This window comes from Trichoplusia ni, chromosome 14 (assembly GCF_003590095.1).
Source record: "Trichoplusia ni isolate ovarian cell line Hi5 chromosome 14, tn1, whole genome shotgun sequence".
Classification (NCBI taxonomy): domain Eukaryota; kingdom Metazoa; phylum Arthropoda; class Insecta; order Lepidoptera; family Noctuidae; genus Trichoplusia; species Trichoplusia ni.
Window position 1 is genome coordinate 7,505,763 of NC_039491.1, and position 17,534 is coordinate 7,523,296.

The 17,534-nt window shown below is 32.9% G+C and overlaps 1 protein-coding gene across 1 annotated transcript; it reads left to right on the forward strand.

Annotated features, from left to right (window-relative positions):
* Positions 1 to 12,035: 12,035 nt before the first annotated feature.
* LOC113500701 (venom allergen 5-like) lies at positions 12,036 to 15,724 on the forward strand. Its single transcript, XM_026881577.1, has 5 exons — positions 12,036 to 12,981; positions 13,667 to 13,788; positions 14,272 to 14,532; positions 14,770 to 14,965; positions 15,097 to 15,724. Exons 1-5 carry the CDS (start codon positions 12,903 to 12,905, stop codon positions 15,387 to 15,389), a joined length of 951 nt encoding a protein of 316 aa, XP_026737378.1. The 5' UTR covers positions 12,036 to 12,902; the 3' UTR covers positions 15,390 to 15,724.
* Positions 15,725 to 17,534: the final 1,810 nt, after the last annotated feature.

Genomic DNA, 17,534 nt, shown 5'->3' on the forward strand with positions numbered 1-17,534 from the left:
ATCGTAACAAATTAAGATTACCGATCACGTTTCATTCTAAACCAATTGAGTAAAACATACTCGTAACATTGATACTAAAACACAAACAAATTAATTCTAATTACAATCATCACGTAATAATTTAATCGTAGCTCGTAAATTAATCAATATATATTATCAATAGCTATTTTGACACATAAATAAAACAATTAATTATGTCATTTTAAATAGATATTTTGATATATTGCTTATGAAGGCTCTTAAAGCAGGAAATATAATGTCAATCGGTTTACAAAGCGAATCAAATGTAAAGCAATGATTAAGGGACTGTTTACCTCAGGGCCGATATCTACAAATAAGGAAAACAATTCTTCAGAAGTGTCAAGGATTTCATTTATAACATGATTTTTATGATTATGCTTACACAGTAGGTCAGAAGATTACCAGTTCCGACGCAATTTTCGGTAATACGTTAATGGAATTAAATCACGAGTAAAATTACTATGGCAAAATAATACGAAGCTTTCATTCTTTGTTTAAACTAAAATGATAAAAAAGAAGAAATCATTCAGAGTGAATTAATCTTGTTAAGCATAAGCTTTTTAATTAAGTCATAACAAAACACACTCAGGTCATTGTTATTTAATTAGTCGGGTTTCTGTTCCTTGAATAACTGCTTAATCGATCAGTCTAACCAGTTGAGTGTATCAGGAAGCGGGAAGAGGTATGATACCTATAGCTAATTTTCTAAAGGAAATCTCAAAAATAAATTTTCGTGCCCATTTTATTTTGAAGTAACATATTTTAGAAGACTGGGAATCCTTCTACGTAATCGTAAAAGAGAATATAAAAAAAAAACTTCATCTTTTTGCGTCGGGGTCTAAACATACTGTGATCGTATCATCAAAACATAACCTCTGTAACTATATGATACACAGCGACGAATTAATAAAGTTACTAATTGCGAAGCAAAAGAAACACTATCAATCAACAAAAAATCATAATATCCATGACTAAATACTTCATTACTACATAATAAATCGCAATCTAATCCGATACAAGCTATTTCAAGTGTAAAAATATACATTATCAACTTAATCAGCATAGCAGATCCTCCTGACCTATTTGTTAATACAATAAATTAAAATGTTGTATTTTTTAATGCAATATAGAATAATATATTAGATTAACAATAAAAATAGACGTTTTTTATAGTTATTTAAGCACAAATCTAGATCTTATGACTGGTGGTTTATCACGTAACTTTTCTAGTTTTCGATTCGTTACGCTTTGTGTTTATTTTTTGAACGTGTGTTTTTTATACCTGATGTTTTAATTTAAATAAGTAAATATGCAACTGATTCTTCTTTTTATATTTAACTAGCTTTTCTCCCGCGTTGATTTCGGTTATATCGCGTTTCCGAGAGAACTCTTCAAAAATCCGGGATAAAAACTATCCTATGTTCTTTCTCATGGTCAACTCTATCTTTCTATCAAATTTCATTAAAATCAGTTCAGTGGTTAAGACGTGAAAGCGTAACAGACAGACAGACAAACAGAGTTACTTTCGCATTTATAACATTCGTTGGGATTTGATCTTTACTTATTTTCTGACTGCTATACAATCGTTAGAAAAATCAGTATAATTTAATTCTATTCAGCCAATAATAACTGTACCTACACCCAATTAATTTATTATACGAGTATGCTCAAACACGCAACGATAAACAGCAGTTTACAAAGAGGTTTTAGCCAACCTTTGACCCTAAGGACTCAGTAAACACGATGAAATGCGTTTACGTAAAGTACACTGAAGGTTACATTACTTATTTTATTGCTAATCACAATACATAGATAGCATTATTCCAGTAAAATGCTCATACAGAGCCCTTAGCTCGCAACGGAAGGAGGTGATAAGGAAAACTGATAATTGTTTACCGTCTTTTATTTCAATTACATACAACTTAAGTGAGTTTTGATTTCTTTTTAATTGTTAATAAGTCTGTATGTATCTTGGTGTACAGGTACGTAAATAAATTAAATATCTTTTTAATTTTTGCAGAGACATTATCGTACGGTCGCTGATAAAAGCGTGGGAGCTTACTAAATATAAAATTTATGTATCATTAGCTGCATCTGTTTTAGTTTTGAGATTATAAATTAGGGTGACTTTATAGCTATAACGGAAAGACCATATAAATAAATTTATTAAATTAACATACATATGATCGAATTGAGTCAGCGCCGGACTGTCTACCTTCTAAGATTCGTCTGCTTTGTGCGTGTCTGGTTACTGCTATGTGATAAATAATATCATAGCTTCTGAATACTGGGTCTAGATGTTAATACTTACCTTTGAATATAAAAACAGCAACTCTATACACATACTTACTAGTTTAATTATTTATGTGAAATTATTTGTATTACTATGACACAGCTTTTTCGCTTTTAAATTTGATTAAATGGTTTCGTTTAAGTGCAGCAAATCTGAATAAACAAGAAAATCATGAAGTTTTGTAATGATAGAACATAACATCAATAACGAGCCTTAACAGTTAAAATAATAAGTATTTCATGATTTTCAAATAATTGTCTGATTTAGTTGATACCTTGTTTATGTTTCGCAAAATTTAAGCAAGGCATATTATGCTTAGCTTAGGTAATACACAAACTATATTTTTCCAAACTCTAAAGCTAACAAAACTCTTAATCATGTTAAACTTAAAAATTCAATTCACGTTTAAAAGTTACTTTGAGCTTTATATAATTCATTTTTTATTTTAATTCTATATAGAGTTATCGAGGCTCTCTTGAGACCTAATACTACGTACTACAATTATATTATTACGGGTCTTGAAGAAAGATGCCGCTTTACACCATATATCAGCGCATGATACGTTTCCACAACTATGATAACACTACGTTAAGACGTTGAAGTAGACCCTCAGCTAGCTATAAGAAAAAATACAACAGTTATGACAAGAATTGTCATGAGCATCCTGGCAATAAGATTGTAGATAAATAAATATTTAAGTAAATAGTGATAATCTCTTACCACAAAGCTTTTAAAGGAACACATTATGCGCGAAAAACCACAACATAATTCTTTGTTTAGTTTTTTTAACCACACTCGTTTCTGACTTTTTCTTTTACGGCATGTTTAAATAGGTAATACCAAATGGAAACCCAAGGATGAGTCATCGGGTCCTCACACCTGCTAACCTATTTTCCTTTACAACTAATTTAATCAGTGCAGTCGAATTCACAGTAACAAATATAAGGCTTAATAGTAAAAATGTTTTCAGTGAATACTATGCGACTAATATGAGGTTTTCAAATGTATGCCACGATAAGAAATTAATTGGGTCTTCCTCAATGCGTCACTGGCACATATTCCGTGTCTAGACTACTGTCCAGTCAAACTAAACCGCGAAATTTAAATTGAATCGCAAAGTTCGGTCAATGACCTCATTTTAACCCAACATTAATGATTCATAATACATTTGCAATTCACCGCAAATATTTACTTTTCCCTTTGTTTGGTCCATCCATTGTACAGTACATTCGAAAGTACACTCACTACTTGAAGTTGGTTTAACAGTAAGCTATCCTACTTACTAATGACCAAATAAATTGGAAAGTTCAATTGACGACTGACAACCATCAATCACAAGTAGCCATAAGAATATAAAAAATATAACAATAAAAAAGATGTGATACAAACATGATAATAATCAATGAGCGAATTAAACAAAATAATAATACGCAAAATTTATTGTAAATTAGTCCTTGTGTGAAAGGAAATAGGTGCTACATCATTATGTATGTGGTATGAAGAAAACGATTGATTAAATGAAATACTGTTCTCGATTATTCTGGACACTTAAATGCAAGCAAAATGTTTACGTTAAAAATTCTTAGCTGTAAACTTTAATGGAAACAAAATTACAGGTGTATTGACAGGCTCAATGTAACGTATTAATCCTTAAAACGTACAATTCAATCAACCTTTAAACAAATTGCGCCTTGGATTTGCCTTCGTTTCCGTACGAGTATGGTAATTTCCGCAAAATTCGTTTTATAGTACAAATTAATCAATGGACATGATTCGTATGTCGGTCAGCTGTGACTCATGGTGACGATCGAAAACCAACAAAGTGTGAAAGTGAAAGCTCTTTAGAGTCAGGAGTTCACTGTCATACAAGATAAGCTCACAAAGACGGATGAGATACTAAGCCGATAATAGGAATCGAAAGTATTTCTTAGAATATTTGTGCGCATATTCAATATTCGAAAGGTGTACAAAACAAGGAGTTGTTGCTTCCAATTTCTCTACATCAATTTATCCTCTACATGTCAACAGTAAAAAATTCACGTATGTTGTGTTTGACATCATTTGCGTCAATCGGTGTTAATTTTTATTGAGTGTTAATTTTATCACATTATCTTTGATAAAAAGTTTTGCATAAGTACAACACGCATGTTGTACTTATGCAAAACTTTTTATTAATGGATTAAAACAAAGCTTAGATAAAAATAATGGTTGTGCTGTAAAAATAGTTTCGTTTCTTATCAAGACTTTCTTGTGTCTAGTAGTATGGACTACGGAGTATTTTGGTCAAAAAAAAAGAAAATCTACTTTTATGATAAAATTAAAAAGGACCCCGATAATAACCCACGTGATAAATCATCTTTAGCAAATAACAAAGACTGAGATGATGTATATGATATTCTCCATTGACGATCGGATTCCACATCCCATTTTGCCATCACCAATTTTATTATCAATCGAAGCTAAGAAATCTTTTAAATCTATCGATATTAAGTGCTGTTTCATTTGAGTCCCTACCAGAGTATTTGCAGACATTCGGTAATACTTCCCACAAACGACACATAATTCGCCTTCAATTAAAACTCCCAAAATCTCTCAAAATCTCTTCTTTCCTTATGATGCCGTGGTCACACTCGTCAAACTTATGGCAAACCTCTTTGTGCTTTCTAGGAAAAGTAATACATATTGTTAGTTTTTCGAGCCGTTTTATGAACATCAAAGTTTCTTAACCTTAACCATACGAGAACCATTAAAATCACTACGTATTCCTATAGCAAGACTATTTCAAGGTTCAAAGCGAGATGCCACTCTACTCTTATAGAGCGCTGTCTTGCATCCACAACTACAGCAGTACTTTAAGAGGCTGTCATATGCCCTCTGTACTAGTTGTGTCGTTTTCATTTACACAATGCATGCACATTTGTACAACCGTCCACTAAAGTGCGTGTAACGATTCGTTCGCACTTCTAATTACTGATGACACAAACCTGAGGGCATCGAGATATGTTCAAATAATTAGAGCCACACCTAACTAAATAATATTACAAGGTTTTGGTTACACCGCGGATGTTTGCTTACGGAAATAGCAGTATAATGCACAGTCATTACTGAGAACGAAGAAGTTTTTTAAATTGATTAAATACTTTGTGGTCAGATTGATTTTAGGAAGCCTGGCTTTAAAGAGTTTTTCGTGTCAGAAAAAAAAATTTAAACAACGAAGATGTTTTATCAAATATGCGTTTTTTTTTAATAATAGATTATAGCAATATAACTCAAATGTAAAATGTAATTTCTCTTACATTTTAGCTATAGTGAAAACCTGTGAAAAGAATCTGTCACAATTAAAACGAATGTTATAACGATGGTGGTACAGAAAATTATAATTGAAGAAATTTTCATGTCAAGGTATTAAATTAGAATCAAATCACAAGGTATTAGTATGATCAAAATTATGTAAAAATTCGAACTTTAATTAATTAAAACACATTAACCCTATAAACGCGAAGGTCTCATCATATGCCTGCGAAATTGATTTTTAATACTTTAATTGAAACACAAATCACGTGGCCATATGCCTATAAATTATTAATTAATTAACCAGACCTGTATATACAAGATTACATTAAAAAAAGAGGTCAAGTGCGAGTCGGACTTGCTACGCTTAGGGTTCGGTACAAACAGGCTAACGAAAAAAATGCTAACAATTTGGTGACCCATTCAAATCTATGACGATACTTTTGCTGTTATTTTTTTTAATATCCAGTTAATGTTATACAGCCTAATAACAAATGAACTTACAGAGGGGCAGACACTCGTAATATAATAACCCTTTGCGTAAAGAACCCTAAAAATCAAAGCGATTTCTTATGATTTGTTACAGTTTCCCTGTTGCCAGCCTATAAAAATTCTTATTAGCATTTATATTACGATGAAAGTCATTAATTAATGTAAAATACACATAATACTTAATTTTCGAGATATTCAAAACGATACAGGCGCAGCTGGCATCAATGAATCTCTTTCTATTGATAGTTGTTTTAAAAACCGTTGTGAACGCCAATTAAAAACTAAAGCAGTTTTATAAAGTTGAATTGATCAGATATGTATGAAATAAAACTAGTTTAAACCGCCAATATATGATTAACACAACAATAACTACGTAACTATCGAGTAAATAATAAAAAATCTAAGTCAAACATGACATGCACAACGGCAAAAAAAATACATTCATACAGATTTTTCATTTTTTTATGTCACTATACTAAACATTGAAAAGCTCACAGAACCTAATTACATATAATACTCATTGCCATCTTCTATCTAGATTATTTAGTAAACTTTCAATTCATTTTGTTTGACTGTCGAATTCTCTCGAATGTCACCGAGCATTCTTTTAACTGACAAGTAAAAAGCACGATCTTTGGCGTTTACCTTCCAAGTATGTAAATAGACCTCCATGAAGTACGCAATAAACTTCAATAAAGAAGGTTCTATATTATCTTACTCACTATAATTTGGCTTTTATCTGATAAGAGCCAAACGTCCGATTAACTTAAGCAATTAAAAATATTAAATAACTATCGAATCGTATCGTTAAAAATCGCTTGACGATCAAACCAATCGATGGTATCACATCACTATTTGATAAAAAAAATATCTAAGTTTTATTTTTATGATTATAAAGGTTACCTACGCAATAGCTAATTGTTAATGATGACTTCCATCAATGAGTGTGATCCTACAAGTTCAACTGGTACATTAATCATTCTGCCACGATCGATTCGTCGTGGTGTAATAGTCAAATAACTAAGTAAAGAGGAAGCAATTACTAGGCCGCATTCAATTTCTTGGTGAGATTTGTGCTTACCGCAATGCCATCCACTTTTAGTAGCGTGTGTGCTAACCTTTATGACAAACCCATCGTGGGAATCAGAAACTTGTTAAACCGCAGACGTTAAGGCTACTTTGTAAAATATCCTTAAGTTTTGCTTCGATCGTGTGGCTAATGGCCGAATTAATGGAGTGTCCGTTTAAAAGATAAAAGCTGTTTAGTGAGATTAATAAAAGCTAATATCAAGATACACTCTAAACAAGCGATGATCATTAATTTCTCGGTAGTCTTTTGCCTATTTTCCCCTTCTTATAGTTAGAGCCAGGACAGATACAAGATTCAGATAGAAGTTGGTATCGGATTGTGTGTAGCCTTATAGGTACTTATAATTGATAATATAGTCAAAATCAACCTGACTCGTAATGTTTTCCTTCATTTAAATGCGATGTTAACAGGATGTACTGTATTGGTTTAGTGCAAACGTTAACCCTTCCAAGTTCTCGCATTGGTTGGAGAGACCGATCGTTTACTGATTCGTCGACCGTCTTTTGTTTGTCGTTTATTGTTGAGCTGTCATCGATTGTCTTAATTTTTAGGAAGTTATTATGTTGTTAGTAAATGTAACAAATGCTTAAAAAGTTTGTGAAACTGTTGTCGACTGGTAAACGCACAAAAATATGGTTCATTAAAATAATGAGCAGACGAATGTAGTAAAATACGAACATTACAAGCAATTTACTCGTAAATTCCCGGTCAATATTCATAAATCGCGATAGTACATCAAATGATACTTTATACCATGCAGTCACTACGTTAAATGAAAATTTCATCAAACACGGTCTTTTGTACCTACCATCGGAATCGTCAGCACACTCAGGTTAATAGTGCAAACACATTTGCAGTAATATTACCAGTTTATATTTACATTCCATCAAAACAGCTTTTAAAGCCTTTCTGTAATAATATTAGAGTCTACAAATGTAGATGTATACAAATATACGACTAAGCATTATATAATGTAGCGTTTTCAGGTGGATATTGCAGTAACCTTTATTTCGTATTTATGATATATGATAGTATTTAAGAACTAACTGAAACCTAAGGTTTCACGCTCATTTTACCCGCTTCTAGTGGTCAAAACTGAATTTTATTATGGCATTTCTAAATAAATTCTATAAATAGTTTCAAAATATTTTCGAATTTCAACGAGCTTACTGGCAGATGCGACTGTGTGCAGCGAGCTACCAAAACAACCTTTTTTATACGTGGATGACTTTATTGTTTTAATTTCCTCCACTCTACAAATGGCCTTAATCTTACCTGCTAAAATCACCAGTAGGGTTTACCAACGATAACGCATTCGCAAACTAACAAGATATTTTTATAGAGCCAAGTCTAAAAGTTAATTGCTAGTGTTAAAAATAAATATTGAAAGTAATGAAAAAATATTTTTACTTAATATTATTCTACACACGGATATGTACATACATTATTTTAAAATAGTTATAAATACGAGTAGTATACACACATTACTTGTGTTTACTTAGGTAATGTATTAGAATACACATGACTGGTAGAGTCTCGGTGTGGGAAGAAGCTACTGAAGGCCTTCTTCTTGACAATTACGCTATTTACCATAGTAGTTAGTTAATAGTAGAGTGTTCTTATAAAAGTGAAACAACTTTCCCCATTTTTTTAAATGCCTCCATATAGTCCCTTAAGCTAGTAAAACGGTACATTCATTCATCACATCAAAACATTATTCTCTCTTATTTTAGAACAAGTAGAAGACATACATACATACAAATGATCTTAATTCAAAAATGCTCCCACAAACCGTTTTTCTTTATACACACAGAAAACTTCTGCTCAATTTTGCACAAAACAAATAAACCATTTAGTTTTAATACATTCAGAAATATTAATATCAAAACGATCTGTATAAAATCCAGCCCGCACACTCAATCACACAAATGACATTCATTCTAAATTATAATAACAACTTTGCAATACCTACACTAAAAACAAAAACAATCTCAGCACGAGACTGATGCACGAACAATGCTTTCGTTAACGTAAAGTTTACATTACACTTAACTTTACGGAAATCGCGATGCATACGTCGAATCACCTGTTTTGACATTGAGATTCATTGACTGTACATTGCGATGCACAATTACTGCGATATACTACATATATCGAAGACAAGTGTTTGATTCATGCAACGATACTTGTGTCGGGGCGGCCGACGCTTTGTCTGGCAGCGCGCACCCACTCCGATACCTATACATCAGCTTCAGAAAGTTGCTTATTCATAGTCGCCCACACGCTAGTATGAAATACTCGTGCTATCAGTTTTATATTTAATTTTTGATAAGGAAACTTTGGCTAACCAAACCACTGGTAACCAAAATAGGACTTAAATTCTGGTTTTGAAACTAGATTGTTTTTGTTAATAAATTAAAAGGTTCACGTGAAATTTTGAATCACTTAGTTAGTAACAAGACGCATGTCTAGTTCAACATAAGAGGCTTCAATTGACGCAAATAATATTAATAAATGTTACATAGAAATAAAAGTAATGAAAACCTTATTAGTATTCCTATCACTATAATCTACAAACAACAGAATAATATGATAAACGGATAAGCGCATTATTTTATTAGCGGATGGTAGACTTTTTCGTTTTCACTGTAATGATATTAATAAGGCTATTTATTTAAAGGTCAAATGAACTGGCTCTGACTTTCAAGATGGGTTCGACAGAATTTTATGGGTTATTACTATCAAAGATACAACGAGTACGTGACGACTTCAGAGGTACCTACTGGGAATATTCACAGAATTGCACTTCGAGATATTTTTAATTGTATTTTAATTGTTTATTTGTTTTTTATACCTAATTAATTTTTAACTTTGTTACTTTATTTCTTCTTCGTAAATGTGGATGGTCATCGCGATTTCTTGGCGGGATAACTTCGATTAAAGTTTGTGGAAAGTGATGATTTTGAGAAAAAAAAACAGTTAAGTACATTAGATTCGAATCCGTTTCCTATTTTATGAAGAATATGACTTCTTCTGTTGATTTTTGTAAAGATCAAATGTCACCTGAGGCGCTTTCAAGGTGTATGATTGATATAAAGATCGATCTTTTTTGTTTGAATTTTATGATTTTGTTCAAATAAAACCGTCTGATGCCATTTCGGTTTAATTCTTATTCTGTTAGTGGCTACAAAACTCATTGAAAAAAAGTAGCATTGTGGTAAATTTGGCGTTCTGAAAGATAATTTTGTATACCGAAGCTGTAAACTCTTACCGAAGTGACCACTATTTATATATATATAGGTATATACCGTTATTTCACGCACAATTTAATTAAATAAAAACAACTAAACGTTCACTTTAACAAAGGTCTGACTATGATCCAACTTTTACTCAAAGTGTAGTAAATGGTAATCACATAAACTTTATTTAAAAGGTCTTTTTGTTCAAGATAATTGAGATAAAAAAGTAATAAAGCATTTTCTTAAAAATAAATTTCACCCGGTAAAAAATGTCGTTACCGGATATAGCCTTGCTAATTTTACTTACACTGATTGAAGTTAATTACGGAATAAATGACCCTTGTCGGAGAGCTTATGGCAGAGGTCAAGAAAGTCCACTGTCAAGGTCCAAGCAGCCGTGGATGCTTAGAATTGCTAATTTTCGTCTGCCTCTACAAAACTGTCATACGAACCTACAAGTCAGCTATTTAGCATTTTATAAATACATATGTACCTACGACATCTTTACGTATCATTGACCTTTTGAAATAAGTATAATTATTTCGCCCTTTAATAATTTATTATTAACCTGACAGGTCCTTTTTATTTATTGGAAGCTAGACGGGCCAGTGGTCCGCCCACGTGAAAATTTTCCGTAACTGTTGTTCTAAGCAACAACTAATTGACATAACCTATCTAAGGGTTTACTTTATTTCAGCTAAGCAACTATCTCTTAATTAGGTCAAACTAGGAAGTAAAAAAAAATAATTTAATTCAAATCTATTCAGAAATTTAAATTTATTGCGTTTATAGAAATTCTAGAAAATGTTGAGAACATCTTCTAGAATTTCTCTTTCTAACGACCATAATATTACACAAAAATATAAGTTCGAAAACATTAAACAAACACGCTTGTCGTAGATATCCATAGAAACATATATTTAATGCTCACCTTACGTTAATCGGTGTCACAGTAACCAAGTATGTTTATTTTTAAATATTTTTTTTCAACGTTTAATTTATAGCTGGCAAATGTAAAAAAAAGTTTTAAATCAACTCTGTAACTCAATACTCTCTTATAAATAAAATAATATACCTAATGATCAGATATTAAAATTTGATACATCATAGGTAGAGCCAAACCAGAATTGATTCAAAAATTACCTTTCATAGGGCAGAATTTAAAAATAATCTTAAGACATACGGGCTATACTTAAGCTAACTTCAATTAAAGTATTATAATCCTAAGCTTGTATAGATACTCGTAAAATAAAAAGTCAATAAAATAAAAGTCATTAATATGCAAATATTGAAGATCCAAGCCGAAATTCACCTCAGGTGGCAAACCGGATCGGTTGCTAACAGACAACTTGTCACCTTAAACTTTTTGCTTCATATTAGCTCTAATTAACGACTTTCCGTCGTCATTTCATTAGGCAAACGACAATGTTACCTTATGAATATAAGGATAAATTTCACTATCAGGCAAGATAAGCGCAAAAGGTATTTTAATCGTTCATTGCCTATTCAAACTTATGATAATTATTTTTCATCTAAAACGGGATTTTTAATTATGTTGTACCTATATATTATAATAAATATACCCAAAAACTAGTTACAAAGACCCAAAAATGTAATTTAGAATTTTTCTTTACGGAGATCATTTACTCTGCAGTAATAAACATCAATACAACGATCAATTTTATTTTTTGGCAATTTAAAAACAGCTGCATTATTTATTTTGTAACCAAAATACAATTATTCATACCGAAAAAAATAAGTAGCCTTTGACATAAAAAAGGGTGATTACAGATTATTCTTTCCTTGTAGTTAGCTGCGTATAATTTCGTTTAAAGACCACTTCCGTTCCGACCAATATCTGTCAACATATTTCCACGTTCGGCTCGGACACATCACAAGAACTCGATTTCATTGACATCCACCGTCTGCAGCATAATGAGTTTTAAATTATTACTGCAGATAAAAAGTAGCTGGCCGATGTTCGTATAACCTTTCTTTATTTCGTAACTGAAGACACTACACGAGCGATGAATAGAGAAGCGACTGAGCCGAGTTTTGTCGTTCAATGAAAACCAGTATAGTTTTTTCTTAATTTAATAAAAAACCGTTTAATATGTCAAATATAATTTAAGCACTTATTCCAAATTAAGGGTGTATTGTAGTAAGCGTGTGCGGTAGTAAGCGTCGGCGCGGGCGGCTATGCGCAGACGCAGCGGGCGGCCGGCGTCGCACCGTCTCCATGGTAACGCGGCGTCGAGTACATAAGCGTTCGCGTGGGCCGCTAGCCGCACAGATCGCTAAAGCCTGGAGAGCGCGCAGCACGTAGTGCTACGGATCACCGGGAAATAATAATCAGTTTGAAGTTTCGTAAATATAAGTGACAATACCTTTAGTTACGAATCTCAAATCTCAATCAACTTTACGCGTGTAATTTTTCAGTTTTAAAGTGTTGTGAAAAAACTTTTAAATAATCAAGATGATATCCTTAGTGTTGTTTGTTATGGGAGGTCTGCTCGCAACGACAGAAGGCTGTGGTGCTGGAAAACAATTATTCCGTAAGTCCTTTTTAATTATTTCGTAGCCCAATAATCACATTACTCAATATCAAGTTTTAAATAAGTAATTTAAATAAAACATTTTTATCAAATCAAACTTAAATTAAATTAAGTTTAGCAGTCACCACTATTTAAAGAAAAGTCGATAAATAAAAATTACATCAGCCATACAACTAGTTTTTATAATTAAAATGATTTAACATTTGCACCAATTTTAAGAATCTGAAATTAAATAATTTATAGTATTTACATAATATTATCAATAATATCAAGAACCGTCAAACATAATATGATAGGTATAAAGTCTTTATAATTTATGTTTCTGTCCATTAAACTCCAAAAGCATCTAAGCACATAAAAATTCATAAAGTATTCGTTACTATAGCAAATAGCCATCGACTCGGTCGCCGCCACCCAGTCTGGATTTTGCGAACAAGTTTTTACCGAAAAAGATGCTCCTATTTTACATACTCGTATGGGTCGAGGTCGTAAAATTTTATTGACACAGACACCTGTGTTAACACGCACCGGTCTAATAAATCAGATCAATACAACGGATTATAAAATCGCTATAATGATAACTAATGTTGCCCTAATACTCCGATTTGGATGACAATCGAATCATTTTAGAAAAAAAATAGTTTATGTTTGAATTTATTTTAATGGAATGATTCTTCTTTTAAAGGTTCTGGAGGATTGACGGCGTACGAGAAGCAAGCTATCGTGGACGCGCACAATCGTCTCAGGCAATCCGTCGCCCTGGGACAGGTCTCCAGCCAACCTCCCGCAGCTAATATGATGGAAATGGTAAGTCTCCACACAAACAAGAAACACTTATGAATATGAATGCGAACTTGATCTTGACCATTATTCATTGACATTTTGCTACACATCTCAATACCGTAGGGTAATAAAATAGTAAGATACTAAAAAAGTGACATCAGCGAAACACATTATCTATAGTAATGTAAATTCTAAATGTCCATCCGAAGACATTTTGATATCTCGACTGGTATTCGGATAAACACGAAATACGAGACTATTGATATGAATTCAATTAATATGCTTAAGACTCTATACCTGGAGATTATTATTTGATAGAACTATTCTGTCCAATAAAAAGATTCTTAATATACAATTTAAAAGGATCTTTGGCACAGACGAGATTAGAAAAGCAAAAAGTTGTCAGTTCGCTTTTAAAATCATTATTAAAAAAGTAAAACATTGCAGCTTTTATGTAAGAATTAGTTGAAACTACAAGTGATCTAACGATGTGTGTTTGTTCTGCAGGTATGGGATGACGAGCTAGCCGCGACTGCTCAGCACTGGTCGGACCAGTGCATCACAGCTCACGACCGTGCCACTCAGCGGTACGACGGCCGCTTCCCAGTGGGCCAGAATCTCGCTGCCACCTGGACAACTCGCCCACCAAGCCAGAACGCTGACTCGGAACCCGACTTCATGAAGCAAATCAACGCCTGGTTCGACGAAGTTCATATCTACGGCTTCAAGCCCATTACCGGTGGGCACGGCACCGGCCATTACTCACAGGTAATTTGCAATTTAAATTCGCCAATTTAATAGTAAAGCCAAAATCTCCATATCAATTGTCTGGCAAATGTATCGTACGAAATACTTAATATTGTGAATACATTATTTATTTCTGTAACATCATAAAAATCTTGGTCATTGAAAATAGATTTTTTACATTCATCATTCCCCTACATTGTCTACTCTAAATAATTTTGATAGAATGCTAGAGCTACAATGTTTTTCTTTTTGTTTTAGCTGGTTTGGGGCGAGACATCTCACGTAGGCTGCGGTTTCACGTTCTACTACGATCCCTCTCGAGGCTACACCAAACTATATGTCTGCAACTACGGTCCTGGTGGCAACGTCATCGGATCCAAGCCTTATGAGAAGGGATACCCATCCTGCACGAACTTCGGCCTCACAGAATCGAGGAAATACTCTGGCCTTTGCGGTAAATATCTTTTTTTTCTAAATTTTACAGTTATTTTTTCACATGAATAAAAACTATAACCAGTTATAATTTTTAACGGTACCGAAATGTAAATAAACAAAGATTCTAATTATGTTTTCCTTTTGTTACAGCTGCCAGTTACACAGCCACCTCATCTTACCAAACGGTGGACAACAACAATGGCTACATCTCGAACGCCATCCCCGACAGCTCCAGCGAGACACAAGGTTTCAACTACCAGTTCAGCAACCAGTACTTCAACCAGTACAACAACCAATACCAATACCAGTACCAACATCAGCAACCAGAGACTTACTACCGCACGGAGACGTCGACCTTCAGGCCACTCATCAGTATCATCAAGACCGCCTCGAACCTTCTTAAAGCGAAACCTCAAGTTAGAATTGGAACTGTGTACCTATAGAATGTACCTCTTTAAAGTACAGTCATAGCAGTATTTTTTAATAAATTATTGTGACAGTTGTGTTACTCGACTGATATTCGAAACTGCGAGCGCAGTATTCGGAACCATTGTAGATAGTATTGTTATTCCTTGGTTTTACAAGGAACTTAAGTAAGTTTTCGCTTCTTATTAATCGACTATATCGGATTTCCAACATTGTGAAGGTCTTGGTGATTTTATGTTAAAGTTGCGATGCTGTCGAGATGGCCTTCTAGTATTAGCAGTATGTAAGCGAATTGTTATTTAGATAGATCTATATTTATATTTTTAAATAAATATTTCTTCATACCGTAAACCTTTGTTTGTTTTAAATCTCTCTTATGGATCCACGTTGAAAGAGTGTGGGACAAAAGCGATCCTAAAAAATATGACATATATTACTTACCTACTCGTGTAAAGTCAGCGAATAAACCGCTATCTTACTGCAAATTGAAATTCGGAAACGTGTAGACACTTATAAATTGATTGATATTAAAAGACAATAGGGCAATACCTAACAACAGATGGCAAGTGGAATTTGAACAAGGTTTCAAAGAACAAAAATGTACTTTCCTTATGACAGGTTCAAAACTAGTTCGAACAATTAACCCCGGTAATGGGTGAAAATATAACGATAGGTGATAAAAACACGAACTTTGTATGTACCCAGTAATTTACCTCTGGACAAACGTCCACTGCGGTTTAATAACAAATGCAGTTATTACAGAGTTTTCCCACAAGACTAGCGCACACGTGACACTAGAAGATGGTGTAATTATAAAATCTGTACAAAGTGACGTGATGACACACAATGACGATCAATTACAAACATTTAGTTACAATATCAGTAATTAAAATTGTTTTCGCGATGAAAATTCTTACCTATTAATTTTCATAGTGGCTAATTTTATTCGGATCGTATTTAGACTTGACATACACTGAGCAAAGTCAAATATTTAGAATAACGTTATGAATGTGAATTAGATACATTTTACAGTTTTTAAAAGGTAAAGTAATTAAAAAACCGAATGCTAGCAGCGTAGTCATGATCTTGATTGAATTTTGGTACATTTAGCTAGTTTTTCAAAAGTGATTTTTTTTTTAGCGTTTTTGTAGATTGAATTGCTTTAAAAATGTGATTATGGTAATTCTTGATTTTGAAGAGTTGTAGGTTTCAAATCATTTAGTGCTAACTTGACTATCATTTCTTCTTTAAGCCGACCACATAGAGAAAAGGTAGGCAAGGCAGGGTAACATTAGAATTAACACCTGTATAAAACAAAACCTAATTTTGCAATTTTTTTTAACGAAAATTAAACAAAGGTTTCCATCAAATCTTTAAATTTACGAGCAAAAGTGTCTTGCATTAACTCATAAAGATTTAAATTAACAGCAATAACGGACCACAAAAGAAAACATCGTGAAGTAAGTGAACATCAACAAGGAACCTGCAACGGGAACGAGTTTCGGGATCAATGCTCTTGCTTAGTGTGACAAGAGGCCTTTGCCCTGGAAGGGTTCAATTGTAAGTTCATGTTTATTTAGATACCACTAGTACAGCTGTGTAACCAACCGCTGCATGTATTATTTGTGGTAGAGATCCTCTGCTACAATTTATTTTAAAATAAAAATCTATTTTTTTTTCATTTTTATTTTTAGATCAAATAGTTATAGCCATTGTCAAAATTTATTACCTGTGGAGATTCATCCAACCATATATTTTGGGGTTTAAGCTAACTATAACTAAATGAGTGACTGAGTCGAAAGCATATCTTTTCGTGCTAATAATTTTATTTTTAGAATACAGACAAATCTTACTTTCTCTGTAAGAGTCTATACTTTTACCAAGTTATGTTGGAGTTCCAGTGGAGAGATTTCCAGTCTTACCAGCTTTAACAGAATACGGTATTTATTAGGAGCAACTTGCCTGATTAACCTCAAAGTACGCACTCTAAAATAAGACTGAATTAATATCGATAATTTATTAAAAAAACTCAATCAATGCTAAGTTTGAATGACACCTGCTCATGAATATTGAATAGAACAACTACAAATACGGTATTAAAAGTAAATAATCACCAAATATTGAGATAGAACAGATACAGACGGACAATTTAAATATGTACA